The sequence below is a fragment of the Larimichthys crocea genome, chromosome VII (genome assembly GCF_000972845.2).
Source record: "Larimichthys crocea isolate SSNF chromosome VII, L_crocea_2.0, whole genome shotgun sequence".
Lineage (NCBI taxonomy): Eukaryota > Metazoa > Chordata > Actinopteri > Sciaenidae > Larimichthys > Larimichthys crocea.
In genome coordinates this window covers 24,673,529-24,690,108 of record NC_040017.1, presented here as the reverse complement: position 1 = coordinate 24,690,108, position 16,580 = coordinate 24,673,529, and the positions used below count along the sequence as shown (strand labels likewise).

Below are 16,580 nucleotides of genomic sequence, written 5' to 3'. Positions count from 1 at the left end.
TGAAGGAGGTGTGAGCTTTTGAGCTTTCCTTTATGTTGCTTCATATTTGTTCACTGTGAAATATTTGCATTACTCTCAACTCCAGCTGGGCGTTTTAGCAGTACAACCCGATATGATTCAATACTTCGCCACATATTCTACTTTTGTGATGCTTATAATGTTTCATTTTGTTGTTTGTTGACACTGACAGAGAGGTATTAATTCTGTAGTTTGCAGTAGTGTTAAACTTTCAATATAGCTGCACTATATTGAAAGTTGATAGATATTAAATATTAGAAACATTGATCAAATTTATACTGAGAGTAAAATGTTTGCAGCGCATGCGCGTTCACACAACACCGGAACCAATGCGATCAACCTTTTAACAACGATGAGCGGAAGAGATTGATGAACCCACCGGAAACGGTCCCGCCGTGTTATTGTTCCCCATGGTTTTCGCAGCAGTTTTTATTTTATTTTATTTTATTTTCTAACCGTCCTGACTGATTATTGCACAGTTATATCAGACTCGGTCAAAGCCTGAGGGCGTTAGACTAACGTTAGTTGAACGTTAGTTGAACGTCAGAGCCGAACACGTGGATGTTGTACCTGTGCAGGTAAACATGGACTCAGACCGGAGCCGGAGCTGGGACTGGGACAGCCCGCAGTGTCGAGCCCAGCTGGACGAGGTGTTTTTCCGCCGGCATGACTACATCCAGGCGGGCAGCCCGGAGCACCGAGAGTTCTGGTCCTTCTTTGACCGCTTCCAGAGGTTCAAGACCAGGAGGGACATGTGCGGGACAGGAGGCCGGACCGAGACCAGAGACGATCAGAGGAAAGCTGTGAAGGTAGATCTGGACCTGCCTAAAGAGTACGATGCTCGCTACAGGATCAATGTGTCCGTGTGCAGCAGGGACGTGGAGGAGCGGCACCGGAGCCGGCAGGGAGGCTCCGGCCCGGGCAGGCAGGAGGTCTCAGCCTGCCGCCTGGCTCTGCTGCATTTCCTGGACTTCACCCAGAGGCAGAGCTTTGGAAAGCTGGCCAAGCTTCGCCGAGAGCAGAAGAACCTGCCCATCTTCCAGTACCGGGACCGGATAGTGGAGCTGGTGCGACTTCACCCTGTGGTCGTGGTGGCAGGAGACACGGGCTGTGGGAAATCCACGCAGGTGCCTCAGTATCTGCTTCAGGCTGGATTCAACAACATCTCCTGCACCCAGCCTCGACGCATCGCCTGCATATCCCTCGCCAAGAGGGTCAGCTTTGAGAGTCTCAACCAGTTCGGCTCAAAGGTTTGTCACGCTCAAACGCAGGTCTTAGACCTCCTCAGACTGTAACTCACAAGATGTTGTCATGTTTTTTTACAGGTGGGGCACCAGATCCGCTTCGAAACCACCCGGACCACAGCCACCAAACTCTTGTTCCTGACCGAGGGGCTGCTGCTCCGACAGATCCAGCAGGACAGGACGCTGGCTCAGTACCAGGTGGTGATCGTGGACGAGGTCCACGAGAGACACCTCCACTGCGACTTCCTCCTCGGTGTCCTGCGCTGTCTGGTCGCAGACCGCCCGGACCTTCGTCTCATCCTGATGTCGGCCACCATCAACATCAAACTCTTCTCTGACTATTTCAGCAGCGCTCCCGTGCTGCAGGTGCCGGGCAGGCTGTTCCCTATACAGGTGAGTAGAAGACGTAGAAGAAATTGCCACTTGCAATCTAAATTTGAAGCGTTAACGTTTCCTTTTAAACTGCCTCCAACTTATTTGTTCCCTATTTTATCCACTCAGGTGATTTACCAGCCTATCCCACCTGAGGAGCAGCCCTCACGTTCAGAGAAACTGGACCCCAGACCGTACCTGCGCATCCTGCAGGGCATCGATCAGCGTTACCCTCCCGAGGAGCGCGGCGACCTGCTGCTCTTCCTCAGCGGAGTCGCGGAGATCTCCACCATCCAGGAAGCCTGTCAGATTTATGCCACACACACGAGTCGCTGGATAGTCTTACCGCTGCACAGCACCCTCTCACTGGCCCAGCAGGATAAGGCACAGTCAGCTTTTATGATGTTTGAATGTGACGTGTTAGTTTGTCGGGTCTGATCCTCGTCATCGTGTGTTCTTCTACAGGTGTTCGACATCGCTCCTCCTGGGGTGAGAAAGTGCATCATCTCCACCAATATCGCTGAGACCTCGGTGACAATAGATGGCGTGCGCTTTGTTGTAGACTCAGGTATGGCAGCCAAACTTTCACAAAATTCAAATTTAAATCTAGGGATGATCCTCGAGGTTGGAAAGATACCAGATCTGTCATTTTTTCCTCAAACTTTAAAGAAATTAAAATCGTAAACAAGGCAAGAAGACCTAGAACAGATTGCATATGAATGGTTTGTTCCGTTATTTATTATTCTATAGGAAAGGTGAAGGAAATGAGTTTCGATCCAAAGGCCAAGATGCAGCGTCTGCAGGAGTTCTGGATCAGCCGAGCCAGCTCCGAGCAGAGGAAAGGCCGAGCAGGTCGCACAGGTCCGGGAGTGTGTTACCGCCTGTACGCTGAGTCTGACTACGACGCCTTCGCGCCTTATCCTGTGCCTGAAATCCACAGAGTGGCTCTGGACTCTCTCATTCTTCAGGTGTCAACATCTGGCAGAGAAAGCGGGCTAGAAATGATTCCAGTTGTTTTAAATTTGAGCTGATTTGATTTTCTTTCTGCAGATGAAGAGCATGTGTCTCGGAGATCCGCTTTCTTTTGTCTTCATTGATCCACCTCCAGCTGCGAGTATTCAGACCGCGGTTACTTACCTGAAAGAGCAGGGGGCACTGGACAGTCGTGGTGAACTGACCTCTATTGGTAGTCTGCTGGCACAGCTGCCTGTGGATGTGGTCATAGGTAAGATTTACCACCAAACCTATATTTTATTGTGTTTATTGCTCCATTGTTAGATCAGGACATGGGTAAGTGTGTTTTTGTGTTCATTCAGGGAAGATGCTGGTGCTTGGCTCTTTGTTTAACCTGGTGGAGCCTGTGTTGACGGTGGCAGCAGCCCTCAGCGTTCAGTCGCCTTTCCTGCGCAGCTCACAGCACAACCCCGACTGTGCGACGGCCCGCCAGCCTCTGCACAGCAACCAGGGAGACCCCTTCACCCTGCTCAACACCTTCAACGCCTGGGTGGAGGTCAGTAAGGGGAGCGTTGACGGTGGCTGTTTAACAGTTCCAATATAAACCTGTTTGTCTGTGAACAGATGAAGGGAGAGAGAGGGAGCGGCTCAAGGAAGTGGTGCAGGAGGAGAGGCCTGGAGGAGCAGCGGCTCTATGAGATGGTCAACCTGCGGAGACAGTTCAAGGCAAGCTACTGACACAGCAGTTCACACATAAAATGATTTATGATTGAACAATATTTTAACAATACGAGCTTCCTCTCTGGTTAACAGGAGTTGCTGAGGAGCCACGGCCTTCTGGAGTCAGAGCACAGCGCCTCCTCTAGTGGTGACCGCGGAAAGCGCAGGGAGAGGCTAACAGAGAGGAGGAAGCTGCATCAGCTTAAGAGAGACCACGAGCAGCAGGAGAGCACCAAGCGTAAAGTCCTGAGGCTGGAAGAAGGCCAGGAGGGAGAGTTCTCCTCTGGATCAGACGCAGAGGGAGCGAGCAAAGGCAAGAAGGACAAGGAGGGATCGGGACAGAACATGGACATACAGGCTAGTAATCTTTAGAAAGGTGGACATGTTTGTGTCTTTGTGTACGCTTGAGACACTCTGAGTGATCTCTCTGTGGTGCTGTTTGGTCTGTAACAGGAGGTGAAGTTCAAGTTGCGTCACAATGTGTCAGAGCTGCAGGAGGCGGTCAGCGTCAGTCAGGACTTGTCCTCCCGCCAGCAGGCTTTGCTCAAGCTGGTGATCTGCAGAGGCCTCTACCCTCAGCTGGCACTGCCCGACGAACACAACTCCACTCGCAAAGACTCTGAGCAGGTCAGACACGTTCCTGCTGCTGCACCCAGCCCTGTTTTTAATCATACAATAAACAGGATAGTGATTGGAAAAACTACGTCGGTTTAAATATCCCCCTTCCTCGTTGTGTAGGTGTTTCACACAAAGAATAAGCAGGGAGTGGTGATCCATCCAACCAGCGTGTTTGCCAGTGACCCCGAGGTGTTACAGGTGCCTGAAAGTGACGTCAGAGAAACGGGTAAATAACTTCTCTTCACCTATTACAACATGTAGACTATCTTTTATCATTTAAAGGTCCAGTGTAACATTTAGGAGGATATATTAGCAGAAATGTAATAGAAACATTAGTGTATAACCACCTGAAAATAAGGTGGTTATACACAAATGTATTATATAATTATATATACAGTATTATATAATTGTCCTTAGAATGAACCTTTTATATCTACAGAGGGAGCGAGTCTTCGTCTGTGTTTCTACAGCAGCCCAGAATGGACAAACCAAACGCTCGCTCTAGATGAGTTTTGCAGCCGCCATAGTTTTTCCTTTCACACTTGAAGGGGGGTGACGGTTGCAATTTGCAGCCGTACCAATAGATGGCACTAAATCCTACACACTGTACAGTTTTTTTAAGAATGAACTACCTTAAAGAACTGTCAAGACTGTTAGTATCTGCTTCACTCCTGTCAGAATAACACAAAAATCAAGAAGATCTGTTTCCAAGTTTTCCCATGGGGAAGAAAATGCAGCAGATTGAGCACGGCAAGAGAGACGTATACATGCAACAAGAACAAATTCAAATTTAAACACATCTTTAAATGGAGATAAACCTTTGCAATGCATTATTAAATCCTTTACGGGACTCGACTGTTGTTAATCAGCTACTAACCAAAAATGTGTCTTTCTGAATGTTACTTTTATTTTGAAATCTACAACATCGATCACACTGACCTCATCTTTTAGTGATGTTTCCCAAAACTATTTTTCTTCATGTTGCAAAGAAAATATTTCTACCTGCTCATTCAGTCGCCACCGTATTAGAAGTAACACACAATGTTTCATGCCCTTTTGTTTTCCCCTCATTTACAGTATGTCTCTATCTTCCACTCTTATTGTTGTGCATTATCATATCTCATCTGTCTCTCTCTCTTTGTCTCTGTTTCCTGCCTGAAGGCCCTGATAGGCGGGACAGCAGCAGACACCAGCTGCTAGCCTTCGTCACTCTGTTGGAGACCAACAAGCCATATTTGTCCAACTGCGTGAGAGTTCCTGCACTGCAGGTTAGTGCCAGATGTTCCCTGTTCCCACCACAAACTGCTAAATAAAATCATCTTGGATTAACTCTGATAACGTTCGTTAAGGTCATATAGCATAGTATTATTTCTCTGCGTGTGCTCACCAGGCTCTGCTGCTGGTGGCGAACACCGTGGACAGTAATGCTGACTGTACGCGTCTGGTGGTGGACGGCTGGCTGGAGTTGGAGCTGAGGGAGCCAGAGGAGGCCCTGAAGGTGCTATCCACAGTTCTTACTCTTAGGGCTGAGTGGGAGCGCCTCCTGTTGACCCAGCTGGGACATAGCACAATGGGAGGACCTGAAGGCCAAGGGGTGCCCCGCAAAGTCATGGAGAAGCTGAGTGAAAGCCTGGTCCGCTGCCTGCTCTACACTGAGGTACTGATGCACAGCTGTTTCTTTAGAGTTTCTTTATCTTTTGGTAAAGGTTTAGCTACTTTATTATATCTACTCTAGTCTCATTGAAGTCTAAAGTCTCAATATACTCTTCGTGTACTTTCTCTGTACTTCTTACCTTCCCTCCCAGGTCAGTTACAGCCTGCGGCGACTCGCGGCTTTTCAGATCCAGAACCTGTACATCGGCCCTCAGCCCGAGTCCGAGCTGTATCAGACCAAACCTCCAGATCTAAACCCGCTGTTTCCAGGAGCCGAGGCCAAGCCGGACCCCATTAAAGGAGGCTTGCGCGTCTCCAGTTTCTTCACCTACAACTGTCTGGCTGTGAGTCTGAAATGGTTCCACGTCTTTTTTAGGTGGTGCCATCTGGACGTTCACGCACTCTGTTGCTTGTATTTATTTGTTTCCACAGCATTCTTGAACTTTTGCACGTTGCATTGTCTCTTTTTAAACATTATTTGTCACTTCATCATTCTCCAGAAGAACACAGAATGGTATCAATCAAAATTTGTGAGCGTAAAGGTGTCAAAAAAATAACTTAGGTTAGAGCTCGGAGCTCTCCATTACCTCCACAGCTGAACTTAACTGCTGCACAACATTAGAGGATACATGACATAAAGTCTTGATGATGAAGTACAGGCACTGATCGACTTACTTTTCTTGAACACATAACATTTAAATTCAAATAAAACAGAAGTTTTTAATTAGGTTTACTTAAAGTACCAGCTGTCTTATAAATTACATCAATGAATATCCAGCTTCCGTGATAATTACTGATGATTATTAAGTATAACCGCTCCTTGTGTTTCCACGCTGTGATCTGCAGGACTCGAGGGATCTCTACAGTGAGTGTTTACGTACTTTCTGGAGCTGTCCTAACTGTGACCTCTACATGCCTCTGACTCCACTGGAGCGCATGCAGCACGAGGCCTCCTGCAGGCCAGCCGAAGAACAGCAGCAGCAGGAGGAAGGTCAGGAATCTCTAGTATTTATTTTGAAGTTAATATCAGCTAAATTTAAACACGTTCGGCAGCTGACTCGGTGCCTAAGAGATCAATTTGGGACTAACTCTGAGTATGTTTTGTGGTTTTCAGAGTCGAAAGGTGTAAAGGCCGGCTCGTCCTCGTCGTCCAGTCTTAGCAGAGTTTATCACTGTGACGTCTGTAACGAAGACCTGACCCTCACCTCCACCGAGATCCTCAAACATAAAAGGCAGCACATGTATTCTGCCAAGTAACTGAGCACAGCATCTAAAGGACTAATCATAACTCTGATATGTCAAGGAAAGACTTGAGTTGATAGAATAAAGATGTTTTTTTTATATATAACCTTTGTGTCTTTTTTCCTTTTGTACTTTATTAAAGTGCTTTTACTTCCCTCTAATGGTCACTGGATGAATTTACCATTACCTTCTGCATGTGATCCAACAGGAGATATTAAAAATATTCAAAGGCTGGAAACAAAAGACACATTTATAGATTTGTTTAAAAAAAAAAAAATCTTTCGATAGCATCGTGGAATAGTTAGGATACAGCTTGCATACAGTGTTCAGGAGGGGAAAGGCACAGTGAGTTAATGACATGCACACGTGAGAGAGAAGTGGACGCTGATTTAAAATATAGAGTGAGGGTTTAATAATGATACAAACCCACGATATGTAACACCTCAAAGCAGCACATTGGCACAAAGTCAGAAGTAAGACAGCACGGAAGATAAAAACCTGTCTCAAAAAAATAAAGAATCAGAATAAATATCTCAATAAATAAATAAACAGGTAATATCTCATTAATTACTTTGAAACTAATAAATACGTACATTTGAAAATATGCACATTGGCAGAAATCAATAACCCAAAAAAGTAAATAGTACTTAACACAGAGTTACTTAGAAATCATAAGTTATTGATTACTCAAATCAAAAGGCACATTTATTAAGATGTAAGAATGGGGCCTGCAATTGTGATCGCATGACTGTCAGTACTGTACTCTAACACCATTTCTGAACCAGAAGTCGCAAACTGTGTGCAATGGCTTTACTAGTTCTGTAGATCTGCGCCGTCGAGTGAACCGGTGTGTGTGTGTGTGTGTGTGTGTGTGTGTGTGTGTGTGTGTGTGTGTGAGGGTTGTAGTGACAGACAGAGTTTGTGTGTGTCGACCAACGTCGTTGGCAGGCTGGCCTTTTGTAGTGAAGACGACTATTATCTTAACCGTGAAGGGTCAAGGGTCGTGTTCGTCAGCGGTCGCGTGACCGCGCTGCCTGTTCACTCACTTTAAGTCACTTTGGATAAAAGTTCTTGGCTAAACCTAAAAATGGAAATAATCTGGTGAAGCTTCTGAAAGGTTCATTCTGCCGTAATTCAAGGTCTACCAGGTGAGACTGTAGCATAACTATTCAACACTGATTTTCTTACACAGAGTGTAACTGTATCTTTAGTTTAAAGGAAACTGCCTCTGGTTTTAAAAGAGAAACACCCCCCCACACACAGGATATCATCATTCTGTGATGCTCGGCACATTTCATAAGTTATTTTGAGATTATTCATTGTCATTTACTTTTTTCTACTCAATCAAAGTCTACCCTGCTTTCTGATTTCTTACATTTTTAGGACATTTTTCAACAACAGCATTCAGTAATTGGTGAAAAACAACCTACAACAACACTTTTAGAGATATTAGAGCCTCATTTCTTAACCGCTGTCTCTACCTCTTTGATAATATATCTCACCTTGCATAATTGTTAAACACTGTTGCAAAGTGTGAGGCTGCACAAAAGGACAGGGTATTCTTCAGGGGTTTAAACAAACAAATCGATATTTTTTTGACATTTAAAGATTTTTAAAATCTGTTGGAGCTGTTATGGAAATAGCTTTTTTTAATCTACCCATGTCCAGTTATTCACTGGAAGTAGAAAAAAAATATACCACCAATCAGCAAAAATAGACACAGAAATGCAGGGTGCATCACCAGAAGCATTTTTAAAAAATGTCTCGGGTGAATTTATCTTTAAGCCCAGCTGTAAACTTACAAAAACCTTGCTCACACACTCCTCTCTAGCATCCTCAGCACCTCGGGTAGAATAAGAACTACTTGAAGGATTGTTTGACTCTGCCGCACTCCCTCATAGATTGCTAAGAGGCTAAGTGGGAAAGTTTAAATAGGGTTAGGACAGGACTTAAAATAGCAGCTTTTTTTCTTCTTTTTTTTTGACTTCATACTTAAAGCAACATTCAGCAAACACATCTGCCACTGTGCCCAAACAAATACCGACCGCCAGTCAATCTTTTTCAAGTCAATGTGTCTCTTTTTCTTCACAGGGTCAACAGTCTACAGCACGCACATTTAAACGTCACACCCGTGAGCTACGCGCTGCTGCTCAAAGACAACTTTGTGTTTCCTATTTATCTTTTATCCGCTTGATATCGAACACGATAACGCACTACAAGTGTTCAGTTCCGACGCTTTTTCCATTTCTGTTTCTTAACGGGAGAAACTGGTACAAAAATACTCTTCAATACATTGTTCATTGCACTTCTTCTATTTTCTTTTCGTTCTTTTTAGTTTTTTTGGTGGCGTCTCATTCGAAGGCCTAGACACGTCTACAGATCGGTTTAACGCGGGGTCCTGTTTTTGTCTCTCTTTGGGGTCGGGGGACTGTAAGGTCGTTGTGTACATTAGGTAGAATAGACTCACTCAGAGGCCTCAGTTGTAAGCACCTTGACTGATTCAAACAAGTACAGTGGTGGGATGTGATGTCTTCCATGATTAATATTGAAAATACATGGAAAGATGGAAAAAATGTGTAAAGTGAGGGTGTTTAATGTTTGACACACGTTCTTGATTTCTTTCTCTTTTTTTATATTGGAAAACAAAAATAATCTTGTGTTTGGTTACAAAGGACCATAATGAATCACATTATGACTTTTAAGTCTTTGTGGTTGTCATTGCAACTTCCCTTAACAATAATTGTCCCTTTGCATTTGATAGCCTTCCTCTCCCACCGCGGTCTACTACTTTACAACACTCTCAGATGATCACACTTTCTCTCCCCCCTTTTCTCTTTCTCACTTCCTAACCAGGGTTTCAGTAACATTTGAGGTAAAATTAGAGGTAAAGGGTGACATCTGTTCATCTGACTGATAAACAGGCCAACATGAAACAAATAACTTCCCCAAGATCTCATGTTTGTGAGTATGTGATAGTGTGTGCCGTTTGGGGGTTTCTGTCAATATGTTTTACATTTAATAAAATATACCAATTAAAATTATAACAATCATATATATAAACATCTTTTGTTTTTTTGTGTTTTTCTTTCTAAATAAAAAAAAAAACAAACAGACATTTGAAACAGTGTACACATCATCGTTGCCTCTGCCACTCTCTTCCTGTGATAAAGTCTCTGATGCTAACTCTAGATCAGCCAAACCTCAGTAAATCCACTTTGAAGGCTCCAGATGACTCCCACAGAGCCTGGTCTGAGTGCACTGCACCTTCAGCAGGCATGGACCAGTGAGGAAGGCCCCAGGTTGAAAAGAGAAAGAGCGGAATGCAGTGGAAGGCCGCGGGGCTTTGGAGGGTCACGTCTGAGGTCTGGGTCTACTGAGAGCACTGTTCCACCTGCTAAGCTCCGTCTCCTGCGTCCCTACAGGTGCTCTCCCCTCTCGACACCCAAACCTCCATGGTCCAGAGAACCCCTCCCACCCCCTAGCCTGGCCTCATCGGACCGCCTTGTGCTTTCCCCCACAGCAGCCACACCTCTCCCCACACCGCAGGCAGGCGCGCAAAGGCAGGTAGCAGCACATGCAGGGCACGAAGAGCGACAGGGCCAGGAGGGCCAACCAGCGGGCACAGCAAAGGGGGTGCGGGTGGCCCCCCATCGAGTCATCACACGAGCAAGGCTCCCAGAACTCCCCCTCAGAGTCTGACATGCAGTGGTAGAGCAGACTCTCTGCACACCACACACAGGTCCACTGGCGCAGGCAGTGCAGGGCTGGGTCTGGGGCATCTCTGCAGCGGCCCCGCCCATTCTCCGAAGCGCTGAAAACAGAGCGGCAGTACACACAGCGAGATGAGCATGACGACGAAGCCTGAGGACACGGGCTGTCGTCATCGGGGGAGATTACCCCTGGGTCGCCTTTGCCCGTCTCCTGGGGTGAGCCGGCACCTGAGGACACGCCTGACACAGCGTTGGATATACAGGTGGGCGACGACGAGGACAGACGCTGGGAAGCTTTACTGTCCAGGCTCACTGTCACATCACAGCCCGCCGTCCCCACTCCTGCCAACTCCTTCTCAAAGCGCACATGCACGCACAGCTCCGACTTGTCCTGCACACTCCCTCCACCTCCAACAACCACACCCCCTGTCAGCCCCCCGACTCTTCGGTAATCCCCATAACCTCGAGAACCCCATAGATCTTTGCCAGGGTCCACACCTTGCTCCAGCAGAGAAATGGTGGGTGAGAGGGGGGACAGAGGAGATGAAGCTGGAGGACCCACAGGAGGAGTAGGTGGTGCAGGAGGTGGGGGTGGGGGCGCTGGGGGATTCAACACAGGCGTCATTGGTGAAAGCTGGTGCTGTCCTGGCCTGGTGTGGATCTGTGGAGAGGGTATAGAATTACAGGGTGAGTCAGGAACAGCGTGTACTGTGGCAGCAGCTACAGGCTTTCATGTCTAGGACATCTCAGAGAGGTGAGGAAGTGATCAAGAACCCCGAATCTGACAAGATCTCCTTCTAGAGGACATCAGCGGGTTGTTTAAACAAGTCCCAGATCCCTCTTTAAGAACTACTCTTTTGTCAACATGTGACGGGTACATGCACACGCGAGCGTCTTGTAATCCCAGTAAAGTACCAATGAGGCGTCGAGCTACCTGAGCAGGTGTCTGAGTGGTGCCAGCATGGCTGGATCCAAAACTAAACTCCTCCGGCCGCACAAAGCAGGTAGACGACGACTCGCTCGTCACTATGGTGATGGGTTTGGGAAGCATCTCCTTTCTGCTGTTGGATGACGACTCACTTCCTGTATGGGACTGGCAGAAGCTGCATGTCATCCCAACATGTCAAAAACATTAATAACAGCATAGGGGCCTGACGGCAGCAGCATCGACGGGGCCCCTTCTTTTAGAGAATAACTGCACAACAACAACAAACTGCTCAGATACTCACAGCTTGTCCGTCATCCTCGGTGTCAGCCTCTTCTGGCGTGGAGGATGAAGGCGAGTCAGAACCTTGACAGCACGAAAAGAGAGGATTTAGGCTTTGCTTGATACTTGATACACGACCAATGAGTTTTTATCCGTGACTCATGTGACTCTACCTCTGTCGAGCTTGTCTATGACAGTCTGCAGCCCTTTCTCGAAGGAGATGGCATCGGCAGGACTCTGGAACGTAAGGCCAAACTTTCGATCCTGTACCCGCCAGTGATGGAAGATGGGGTTCACCTTGTTGTACACTAACCCCCGTTGCACCGCACACTCCAACACCGGCTAAAGACACAAACAGCAACGCCGGCAAACATGAAAAGTTAGTTCACCGACCGAGATTTACCCCCACCTTCCTCAAAATCAAGCCCTTGCATAACATGAATGTGAATCTACAGTCTTTAGGTGGTGTTGAGGAGCAACGTGGCACCAAAGACGGCCGTAACACACGCACACACTCACTGCTCGATCTCGCAGGCGTTCTCCACGTATGATGTATTCTCTCTGCCCCCTGCCGTCATGACTCCTCCCTTTACATATGACCACATGACTGAGGCCACCACCTCCAAGGGGCACCCAACCGCCACTGGAGTCATCACGTGTCATCACCACTGCACGAACACGGACACTGTCAAAGAGGAGGGAGGGGAGGGCAAGAAGAGTGAGGAGGAGTAGGAAGAGGAGGAGAGGCCCAGAAACAATGATATACACTGACACACATGCACAACATTCATTCAGTTTCATGATGCAAAACAAAAAAAAATGCAGAATCTTTAAAACACGAGATTACATGATGAGATTCACACAAAGAAAGACAGCTGCAACATCACAGGTATCATACAGTCATCTGCTGTCACGTGATTGAGGTATATCTGATTTAAATTAGCATGTGGAAGAAAAAAAAACAGTCTCTGGCTTTGGCTAAAAACATTTTGAGGCTTGTGGAGCTGTTATAAGTGCTCTCTATGCGCTGAGAATAAAAAAGGGAACAAATGGATAGAAAGAAAGCGTTGAGAGAAATGTCCAAATGGGAGGAGGGAGAAAGAATGAGTGTTTCCCCAGATAGATGTATCAATGAACGCACCCATTCGCCATCAGAGGCCCCGGCATTCTTGCAAAAGAAAAAAGAAAACTGCCCTCTGCCCTCGCCAATCGGCTGAATAATTCAGCACCGCAGCTCGACATGTGCATGTAATGCATGCACAGCCGCTTCTTTCCGTCATTTTCAAATCACACTGAATTTTAATTGTTGCAATTATTATTTTTTTTTTCCCAGACGCTCCTTCTCCTTCTTCTCCTCCTTCTCCTCCTTCTCCCTCTCAATTCCGCCCCTGCTGTACGCACTCATTAACACACCCCGATATTATGTTATATTTTTTATGAATGGGACAGAGCAACAAGGCTGGATTCGACATCGCTTCTGTGCCTTATATATATATATATAGAGAGAGAGAGATAAATAAATAAATATATATATTTCACTGAATATCGTGTTAGGCCTTAAATACAACAATGCAATCGCATGTGAGGAAGAAAGACGAAGAAGAAGAAGAAGAAAAAACAGGGAAGGGAAAAAGGGAACGAGTGGGTGAGAGAGGGATGGAGAGGAAACGAGAGATGGGGGGAGGGGGCCCGATTAGAAAAGGGAAGGAGGAGAGGAGAGGAGAGGAGGGGTGAGGATGAGGGAGAGAGAGCGAGAGCGAGAGAGAGAGAGAGAGAGAGAAAAATCACATTTCATTCATAAAGTTTGGCTTTAAAAAATCATAATGAAACCCCGAGACACGTTGATAAAAATCACAACGCCTCCATCCCTCCCTCGTCTTACTGTAGCCATGTCTTGAATGACGCGATGCTGGCCCCAAACTCGCCATATTTCGCCTTTTTTTTTTTTTTTTTTTTTACCCCCTCCTCCTCTCCATACATTTTACACATTGACTGATTTCGTGATTTTTTTTTTTTTTTTTTTGCTCCTTTTACCAATCGCTAAGCAGCACACGCATTTTAGTTATGAATTGTTGCATTGTACAGCCTCCCCGTGTTTGTTTGTTTAATATGTTTTCATTCTCAAGCCTGTGTGCGTGTTGCCAGTGCCAGTCGTCTTTTTAAAAAAAAAAAAATAATAATAATAATAATAATAATAATAATAAAATAAAATAAAAGCACAGGTCCACATGTAGGTGGCTTAACATTTATCACACATTGGCATGATGGATATATCGGAAATGGGGTGTATGCTGTTGATTCAAGACTACGTAATGGTGTTTTTATTCTCGGCAGCCTGCTAAATTGTAGAGCACCGACTGTGAGAATAGTGCATGATGCTGGATTGGTGTAACATTGATGGCGGTGGCGTTTCTTTCTATCCGTTTTTTTTTTTTTTTTTTTTTTGTGGCGGATGGCTGAATATTTATATATTTATATATATATATATATGTGTGTGTGTGTGTGTGTGTGTGCGTGTGTGTGTGTGTGCAATGTTAAAAATGAAAATGTAAGGACTTACTCGCCCTCCATGGCTCGGTGTTGCCCGCCGCTTGCAGCAGCCCACCCCAGGGTCTCTCCTCTCTCTCCTCCTCTCTCTCTTTTTATCCTCCTTTCAGGAAACACTCACAGACTCACTCACATTCTCTCTCTATCTGCTCTCATTTTCCTAATCTTTCTCTCTCTTCCTCCCTCTCTCTCTCTCTCCCTCTCTCTCTCTCCCTCTCTCTCTCTCTCTCTTCCTCTCTCTCTCTCCACCTTGATGTCGTTTCGGTGTATCAGGATAGGCTTGAGGTTGCAGCAGCCATTTTCCGCTGGCAGCATCCTCCCTCTCTCTCCCTCCCTCCCTCCCTCCTTCTCTCTCTCCTCTCTCTCTCTCTCGCTCCAAATCACTCCCTCGCTTATTCCCTTCCTCACTCTACCTGCCCTGTGCCAACACATCCGCACTAATCATTGACAGCATCGTGGCTTTAGGTGGGCTATAGGATGCTGTCATGTGATTTGGAAATTATTGAAATTGACGCGCAGGAGTTGCTGATACACGCAGTGACGTGGGTGGTAAATGAAAAAAAAAAAAGCTTGGGTATATAAACCATCAATGACCTCCGGTTGATCCCCTGATTTATCACGAGGGGGGCAAACAAATCCTACAGAGCAAACATCAAATAGAGGTGAAATAAAACTTGGTTTTGACCTTCAGTGCATCTAAACACACAAGCACAAGTCTGGTTTATTATTATGCTCGTTTTTAACTGTGTATATTTAACAAGAAACCAACCAATCTGCTCCTGTATGAGCAGCAGGATCCGAGAGTTTCAGCACCATGGACAGCAAAACCTCCACACATACATGTATACAGTATAAACATCACATTTTAATACTTTAAAACCAACTTAACGTGAGGTTTACTGTGTTTATTATCAAATAAAACACCTCTATTTGAATGTCACTGCCTCTGCGACACTCCATAAACATATAAACTTATTTAATGTTACTTTATGTTGATTTTAATTCTTAAAAAACCTAAAAAATACACGAAACTGATGTTCAATTTGAACACAAATCTTGTTGTTTCCAGACATGGTGTTATGAAAAATAGTGCTCCGTGATTATCTGCATCTTGTCGCAGACATTTAGTGTAAACGCAAACATTAGTTTAAAACCACAGGTATGTCACGGTGCACACGTGGGGTAAAAGTTATATAAAATCTCAAAGGTTCAAAGTTTCACATGCAAAGTTTGTTTCCACTCACAGAACCAGCTCATGGCGCCTTCACCTGGCTCGTTGGTCTAGGGGTATGATTCTCGCTTAGGGTGCGAGAGGTCCCGGGTTCAAATCCCGGACGAGCCCTCGTCTTTTTCCAACCACAGTCTGACTTTAGATTGGTTAATTACTTATAAAAATATCACACCAAGAACTGATGTACTATTTACGATTGTTACTTGTTTTTCATTAGTATCTATAACCTAATTTAATACTTTTTTTTATCTCTATTTGTAGTTTCTGATTTCTATAAAACACAAAAATTCTCATAATCACATATTTAATTACTTGGCACAGGGTTCATTTAAATTCAGATCTATCTCATAGGTTAAGTATAGGTTCATTTTAATGTATGTTTAATGTGTTTTTACTGTCTCATGCTGCTGGATGCTTGAAATTCCCTATCTATTTTTCACTTTTACCTTTTTTTTATCAGGTAAACATATGTTTATTTATTTAAAACCATGGCCTGGCAGGTGCTAGAAGACACTTGCAGGTTGAAAAAGATAAAACAAACATTTAAAAAAGTTTCAAAATGATCATATAACTAAATTAATAGTAGCTACATACCTGGAAAACAGCAGATCTTTGCCAGGTAGTTTGTGTCTGTGCTTCATTCAGCTCTGCTGTGAAAGTTAAGTTGTTAAAATGATGATAAAATATCCTAAAAACACATGACTGTAATCTAAAATCAGTTCATAATAATAAAATGCTACTATTTTTTGCAAGGGTCAAATTGACAGGTGGGGTGTTAGTGATGTACAGGAAGGTATGTGGGCTACATTAGGTTATATATTATAATACTTTTATTTACATAACATATATCATAATAGAGTAAGAAAAGGTAAATCCACTAACCGTTTGAAGTGAAACATCACCTGAGCCCACGTTTTCTGTTTGGAAGTTAACTTGAGGTTAACATAAACTTAATTTATTAGTACAATATTAACTAAAATATTTAATTTAAGCTCCTAAAACTATATAAAAAATAAATAAATAATGGATTTAAACACTGACTGTTGGCTGATATTCGAACGTTA

At 44.8% G+C, this 16,580-nt stretch overlaps 2 protein-coding genes and 1 non-coding gene across 7 annotated transcripts; 2 read left to right on the top strand and 1 right to left on the bottom strand.

Annotated features, from left to right (window-relative positions):
• Nucleotides 1–381: 381 nt before the first annotated feature.
• Nucleotides 382–8,238, top strand: dhx34 (DEAH (Asp-Glu-Ala-His) box polypeptide 34). Its single transcript, XM_010739690.3, has 16 exons — nucleotides 382–1,268; nucleotides 1,344–1,655; nucleotides 1,764–2,018; nucleotides 2,100–2,202; nucleotides 2,385–2,602; nucleotides 2,685–2,859; nucleotides 2,951–3,144; nucleotides 3,213–3,314; nucleotides 3,402–3,665; nucleotides 3,762–3,935; nucleotides 4,047–4,152; nucleotides 5,088–5,194; nucleotides 5,317–5,583; nucleotides 5,732–5,923; nucleotides 6,426–6,570; nucleotides 6,694–8,238. Exons 1-16 carry the CDS (start codon nucleotides 603–605, stop codon nucleotides 6,834–6,836), a joined length of 3,423 nt encoding a protein of 1,140 aa, XP_010737992.3. The 5' UTR covers nucleotides 382–602; the 3' UTR covers nucleotides 6,837–8,238.
• Nucleotides 8,159–16,522, bottom strand: spred3 (sprouty related EVH1 domain containing 3). Of its 5 annotated transcripts, none has more exons than XM_019272929.2 (7): nucleotides 16,399–16,487; nucleotides 16,111–16,166; nucleotides 12,258–12,423; nucleotides 11,912–12,080; nucleotides 11,761–11,822; nucleotides 11,466–11,624; nucleotides 8,159–11,192 (listed from the first exon to the last, which is right to left on the bottom strand). In XM_019272929.2, the coding sequence occupies exons 2-7, from the start codon at nucleotides 16,155–16,157 to the stop codon at nucleotides 10,311–10,313; spliced, it is 1,485 nt and encodes a 494-aa protein (XP_019128474.1). In that variant the 5' UTR covers nucleotides 16,158–16,166; nucleotides 16,399–16,487; the 3' UTR covers nucleotides 8,159–10,310. The 5 variants fall into 5 exon arrangements, with proteins under 5 accessions (XP_019128474.1, XP_027136351.1, XP_027136352.1 ...); XM_027280550.1 differs by having other exon boundaries at nucleotides 16,111–16,163; nucleotides 16,399–16,439; XM_027280551.1 differs by lacking the exon at nucleotides 16,111–16,166 and having other exon boundaries at nucleotides 16,399–16,522.
• On the top strand, nucleotides 15,556–15,627 carry trnap-agg (transfer RNA proline (anticodon AGG)). The gene has a single exon. It is a non-coding gene; the product is annotated as a tRNA-Pro (tRNA).
• Nucleotides 16,523–16,580: the final 58 nt, after the last annotated feature.

Excerpts from the sequence above, each read along its gene's own strand:
- spred3 (XM_027280549.1), bottom strand. The coding sequence starts at position 12,995 with ATGCATTACATGCACATGTCGAGCTGCGGTGCTGAATTATTCAGCCGA. Across the intron at positions 12,424-12,879 it reads GGGCCTCTGATGGCGAATGG|TGTCCGTGTTCGTGCAGTGG; the intron begins GTGCGTTCATTG and ends CCTCTTTGACAG. Across the intron at positions 11,193-11,465 it reads CCACTCAGACACCTGCTCAG|ATCCACACCAGGCCAGGACA; the intron begins GTAGCTCGACGC and ends CCCTCTCCACAG.
- dhx34 (XM_010739690.3), top strand. The coding sequence starts at position 603 with ATGGACTCAGACCGGAGCCGGAGCTGGGACTGGGACAGCCCGCAGTGT. Across the intron at positions 1,656-1,763 it reads GCAGGCTGTTCCCTATACAG|GTGATTTACCAGCCTATCCC; the intron begins GTGAGTAGAAGA and ends TTATCCACTCAG. Across the intron at positions 3,666-3,761 it reads GACAGAACATGGACATACAG|GAGGTGAAGTTCAAGTTGCG; the intron begins GCTAGTAATCTT and ends GGTCTGTAACAG.